This window comes from Manacus vitellinus, unplaced genomic scaffold (assembly GCF_001715985.3).
Source record: "Manacus vitellinus isolate BGI_N305 unplaced genomic scaffold, ASM171598v3 scaffold_44_pilon, whole genome shotgun sequence".
In the NCBI taxonomy this organism is placed as follows: domain Eukaryota; kingdom Metazoa; phylum Chordata; class Aves; order Passeriformes; family Pipridae; genus Manacus; species Manacus vitellinus.
The window spans coordinates 1,253,578-1,259,522 of record NW_021940565.1 but is presented as its reverse complement, the minus strand read 5'-3'; the positions used below and the strand labels follow the sequence as shown (position 1 = coordinate 1,259,522).

Here is a 5,945-nt window from a genome sequence, read left to right as displayed (position 1 = left end):
TTCTCCTTGGCCCGGCGGTTCTGGAACCACACCTGGGGCGGGAAATGGGGACATCGATGGCACCGCGGCACCCTGGCACTCCTGCGTGCCAGCGCTCCTGCATCCAACGCCCACGGAACTGCTACATCCCTGCATCCCTGCACCTCTGCTACCCAACACACTACAACCCCACATGCTAGCACCACTGCAATCCAGCACTCCTGCACCTCAGCATGCCAACACCCCGGCACACCAGCATCCCAGCACCCCTGCAACCCAGTATGCCAGCTGGGGAAGGGGGGACCACATGGATGCAGCACCAATGCGCCCAGCTTGGAGGGCAAGGAGGGACAACAAGGAGGGACACACTCATACAACCCAGCACCCCTAAACCCCTGCAACCCTGCATGCCAGCACCCCTGCACCCCATCTCCCACACCCCCATGCAATCCAGGACCCAAACATCCCTGCAGCCCACCTCCCGAGCAGCCATGCCACCCCACTACCTCTGCCCCTCCTGCATCCCCTGAAATGCAGCACCCAGACAGCCCAGAGGGACCTCAGTGTCACCCTTCTCTGGGGGCAGGGTGGAGAGGGGCACCCCCACGGCCTCACCTGCACCACCCTCATGTCAAGCCCCGTCTCGGAGGAGAGCTGCTCCCGCACGTGCCGGGCGGGCTTGGGGGAGTTTTTGTAGGCGTTCTTCAGCGTTTCCAGCTGCTTGGCTGTGATGGTGGTCCGGGGCCGCTTCGCCCCCGCCTCGGAGTCATCTGCAAGTGAAGCAGGCGGTACCATCCCCGAACTGCCAGCCCACGGCATTGGGAATATCTCCCCGGAACCAGCCGTCCCAGAGCCCGCAGGGACACCTTCCCACAGCGGCACGAGCCATGGCCGGCCCTCGGTGTGCTGTGCCCCCCGCAGCCCCCGAGGGGTGCCTACCGTTCTGCTTGGCAGTCTCGTAGTCCTCCTTGCAGACCAGCCGCCCGTCCTCCATCAGGTAGAACTCATCCCCCGTGGCCAGCTGCCGGCTGCAGATGATGCAGGCGAAGCAGTGGAGGTGGTACACGAAGTCCTGGGCCTTGCGGACCACCTGGGTGGGGGGGATGCCCTGCTGGCACGCCGTGCATTTGGTCCCGAAACGCCTGCAGGGAGAAGCGGGTGACCCTGAGCCCCCCGGCGAGGTGGGCTTTGCTGGGCAGAGATGGGACCGGGACCAGCAGACAGGGCAGAGTTTAAACCAGCAATCAACCTTATTATGCATGACACTTCGCACGGCGGGGGGTTTATCTTCCTCAGAGTGAGAGACCGGCCTAATGGAGCTGAGGAAGGTTTGATTTTAATGGTTCTTTTAACTAATGCTTATAGGCTGCCTGATTTTCCCCTGCAAGGACAGTACATATTTCATCGACATTAATACCAAATAAATTAATTACGCCGCCCCGCTGGCAAGATGAATCCCAGATTAATGCAGAATGATGGGGCTCTTACACCATAACGAGGGCCTGGCAGGGGCATTGGGTGGGCTGCTGTGGGGCAGGTGTTGGAATGAGCAAAGCCACCAGCTCGGCTGCAAGGAATGTGCAAGGAGTGTGAAACAGCATGAAAGGGGTGTGCAGGAACGGGACAAGGAGTGTGGAAGGCACATGCAGTGGGTGTGGGAGGAGTGTGCTAGGAATGAGGAAAAAGCATGCAAGGAACACGTGGAATGGTGCAGGAAGTGTGGAAGGAGCGTCCAAGAAGTGAATTCCCTGAATTAACAGCATGAGGGTGACACACGCCATGGGGTGGTGGCAGCACAGGAGAAAGTCAAAAGTAAGTGGACATTCCGCTGGTGTTTTCAGCAACAGATGCTGTGGGATTGAGATGGGGCAGATGTCCACCTCCCATTGGCACCACAAGGGCTCTGCAGGGTCTCCCCTGCTCCCTGCAGCGCCCCTAAACCCCCCCATCAGCAGGAGCCCAGGACCCCATGGAGTCACTCTGGCATTGCAGGAGCAGCCCAGGTGAGAAAGCTATTGGAATAATCTGTCCTCTACGCCTTAAACAGCTCAATCTGCTTTGAAGGAGGAAGCCCAGGAACACCCAAGCCTTTTGGGCCCAAGGCTGCAGGGGCAGGCAGGGGTAGGCAGTGGCATTCAGGGGAGCCCGGGGGGTGCAGCCATCCCACGCACCTCTCACTGTCCCCTGAGGGCTGAACATCCCCTGATGGTGCAAAACCACCCTCAAGCCCCATGGCTACCCATGCTCTCATGCCCTGTGGAATGCCAGGACACAGCCACCAAGGCTGGGGCCTTGAGACAGTCCCAAAGTCACGCAGGTGTCACCCAGGGACGGGTGGCAGGCACCGGGCATGAGTGGTGCCAGCACTGTTCCAGGGTGTTGGAAGTAGAAGGTGAGGAGGAAAACCCTGCTTTGCCTCATTTTCTGGATTTGTATCCTAAAGGGAGAGTGCCTGGACATCTGCTGGGGAGACCTCAGCTGGGAGGGAAGGAGGGCAGGAAGGAGGGAGGGAGATATGGGAGAGGGATGGATAGGAGATGGACAGAGAGAGGGAGGGATGAAAGGAGGGTTGGAATGGAGGATAGAGGGATGGCAGGAAGGAGGGAGGGATGGACAGAGGATAAATGGAAGGATGAAGGGAGGGTTGGAATGGAGGATAAAGGGATGGACGAAGGGATGGAGGGAGTAATGAAGGGATGGTGCAAATGGAGGGAAGGAGGGAGGCCGGCATGTACATAGGGAGGGGTAGGACAGACAGACGATGCTTTTCTGCTCCAAAGGTTGAGCTGGTGCCCGCTCTGCAGCCTCCATCCTCCCTCTGCCCATCCATCCCCTCTCACAGAACGCTACAAAAGCCATTTTAACACCTCCTCCAGCATCCCGGGGGGGGGAATTCACACCACCTGGGAATGGCCTGTCCCAGCACAGAGACACCCATGGCTGGGGACCAAGAGCTGCGATTCAGGGGAGGGAAAACAAAGATAAAAATCAAAAATCAATCTGATCTTTTCCGAAGCAGCTCCCGCATTTCCAACTGCCTCTGAAGTTGAGCCGAAATCCTCACGTCCTCCCCAGGTTCCCTTCCCCGGAATCAATGAGCGGTGAAGGAAAGGTGAGGCAAGTGCCCGGGCGAGCGCCGAGCTGCTATTGATTGGCACCAAATAATCCAGGCAGGACCTCATCTGAGAAAGTCACTGATCTTTCAACTCCAATTAACATTGATTACCCGCACCTTTTGGGCGACTATTTAAATGACTTGGAGATTAATAGGCTGGAAAATATCAGAAGTGAAGTGTTATTACCCAGGCTGGAGCGGCTGCTTTGACCGTCGCTGGGAAGGAGAAATTCAAGCTGCATCTTTGGTCCTGATGGATGAGGAGGAGATGTGGGGGATGTGGGAGGCCTGAGAGCACAGGGATGGGCAGGCAGGTAAAGTGCTGTCTGGGGAGCAATTTTAATGTCCATCGGTTGGTTTAGCTGGCTGGTGGTGAGGGGTGACAGGTGACCCTCTGCCATCCCTTGGGAAAAACTCCCAAATGTCACCGGCAGCCAGGGACCTGAGCATCTCCACTGAGAAGTCCATTTTTAATGGAGAACAGGTTGTCCTGTCTCATGGGAGCAGGGAAACGCCAAGGCTGGGGCACCGCACAGCTCAGAGGCAGCTGCCAACGCAATCAAATGAGGTTTTCACACTAATGGGAGCAAAAAAAAAAAGAAAAAAAAAAAAAAAAAAGGAACAAAAGAAGAGGTAAAAGGTGAAGGGAAAGAAACAGCATCAGCAAATCGCGGCGAGGCGAGTGAAGGACTTGAAAGGAACAGGCAGCGTTATCGCTGCCTTGTGCGGGTTTCTCCTGCCCTCTAGCTCCGAGCGGAGCCGGGGCCGCTGCCGAACCGCCGCAGGTTGTCACCCCGAGGGGCTGAACACCCGCACAGGGGAGGCACAGGAGCATCAGGGGGATTTGGGGCTTTCAGATGGCTAAATCCCAACAACCAGCATCCAGCTTGCGGCAGCTGTAAAGCACCAACATTCCCTTCACGTTCACAACAAAAACAACAACGAAAGGCGTAGGAAGATTTTGGCGAAATTATGCTTAAAAATAGGTTGTGTGTTTGCTTCTCAGGAGGGGAGACGCCGCTTTCGGGGGGGCTGTGCCCCCGAGGGGTACTCACTTGAAGAAATCCTCCTTGCAGTAGACGCTGCCGGCCCGGGAGAAGCAGCGGTCGGCCAGCTGCATCTGGCAGTCGGCACACTTGAGGCAGGAGCTGTGCCAGTGCCGGTCCAGGACCTTGAGGATGAACTTGTCCAGGATGTGCTGGTTGCAGCCGGCGCACTGGGGGATCTCTGGGCAGGGGGGGAGAGGGATGGAGAGAAGAGCAGCGTCAGCCCCCGCAGCCCCATCGGCCCCGCGGGGCCCCCACCCGGCTGGCAAAGCCCCGCCTGGGCACATGCCAGGGCTTTGTGGGGTGAGGAGATGTCCCAGCACAGCTGCCTTTGCCGGCCTTTGCCAAAACCCTCTGGGACAGCAAAGCCCACGGTCCCACCAGCTCCTCTGGACACAGACACACACACGTGATGCTTTTCCTTTCTGCACCCCGTTTTCCAGACCGTGTCCTTCTCCCTGACACCTGTTTCCCTGCCTGCCTCTCGCTCCCTCTGGAAAGGCATCCCACAAACCCCAAAGAGGAACGCAGCCTGTTGGTCCCCACGGGCCAGGGGTTCAGCTGTGGGGTCCCAGCTGTGACCCGGGGGTGCAGGACACCTCCACCTCACCGCCAAAGGCTTTGTCAACACGGACAAAAGTCTCTTTCCCTCCGCTCCCCCTGCATCCCGAGGACCACGAGACACCCGTGCTGGCCATGCCGGCCCCTCCTGCAGGTGCCCCTCTCCCCGCAGTGCCAGGGCACCACATGCCTTTGCATCCTTCATGGTCCAGCATCCCTTTGGACTCCGGTTTTCCTGTGATGGGGACAGCCTGCTTTCTCCCATCCAGCCAGGGTCGCTGGAAACGGTTGGAAAACGTGGGATGAAGCAAGGCCAAGCTGGAGCAGAGCTATCCGGGGGTATCGGGTCCAGTTCCATCCAGCCCTCCCCACATCCAGCCCCTCACACTGTGGGAGTGTGAGAAGGAAGGCTTGCAGAAGGAAGGCTTTCCTTATGGCAAGAGGTATCCCTGGCCATCCAGATTCCTGCACAACGTTCGCCTGTAGATACACAGCTTCCATAGATCTGGAGAGCTGGATATTTCTCTCTCTCTCTGCCCGTAGCTTGGAATAAATGGGAGGTACAGCAAGAGTCTGCAGGAGCAGATTTCACGGTAAAAGCCAGGCACATAAAGCTGACCCACACACATGAAAGCAGATGGATTTTGGGGGGAAATCCACCACCATGCCCAGAGCTGGAGAGTAAGAGCAGGAGAGATGGTTTGTACAAGGGCTGCTCCCTCCCCAGCCTGAAGCTGCTGGAAGAAAATTCCGATGGGGAAAAGGGGGTGTTTTTTGGGAATTATGTTGCTCCAAATGCTGAGGAGGCTTAGGAGGGGCTGGGTTGTCCCCAGCCGGAGTGGCACAGCCAGGCTGCAAAGGACAAGGGATGGGAATGGCGGAAGAACGTGTCCCTGTGCTGCCCAAGGCATGGGGGAGGCGATGGAGAGGGAGAGGGGTCTACCTCTCTGGCCTGGGTGCTACCGGGAGGGAAAAAGGGGAAAAAGGGAGAATAAAAAAGAAAAAAGGGAAAAGATTAAAAAAGGAGAAAATATTTTTTAAAAAGGGAAAAGGTTTTTAAAAAGGAAAAAATGTGAAAAAGGAAAAAAGATTAAAAAAGGAACGATATTAAAAAAAAAAAGAAGAGTATAAAAAGGAAATAGATTTAAAAAAGAAAAATATTTTAAAAGGAAAAGGATTTAAAAAGGAAAAATATTTGAAAAGGAAAAATATTTTAAAAAGGAGAAAGATAAAAGGGAAAATAT

At 56.2% G+C, this 5,945-nt stretch overlaps 1 protein-coding gene across 1 annotated transcript; it reads right to left on the bottom strand.

Moving 5' to 3' along the window:
• Positions 1 to 2: 2 nt before the first annotated feature.
• On the bottom strand, positions 3 to 4,838 carry LHX4 (LIM homeobox 4; the record flags this gene model as incomplete). Its single annotated transcript, XM_029962218.1, has 5 exons — positions 4,751 to 4,838; positions 4,150 to 4,321; positions 919 to 1,121; positions 595 to 749; positions 3 to 32 (listed from the first exon to the last, which is right to left on the bottom strand). Coding segments are annotated over exons 1-5 (648 nt in total), but the record flags the coding sequence as incomplete, so codon positions are not given.
• Positions 4,839 to 5,945: the final 1,107 nt, after the last annotated feature.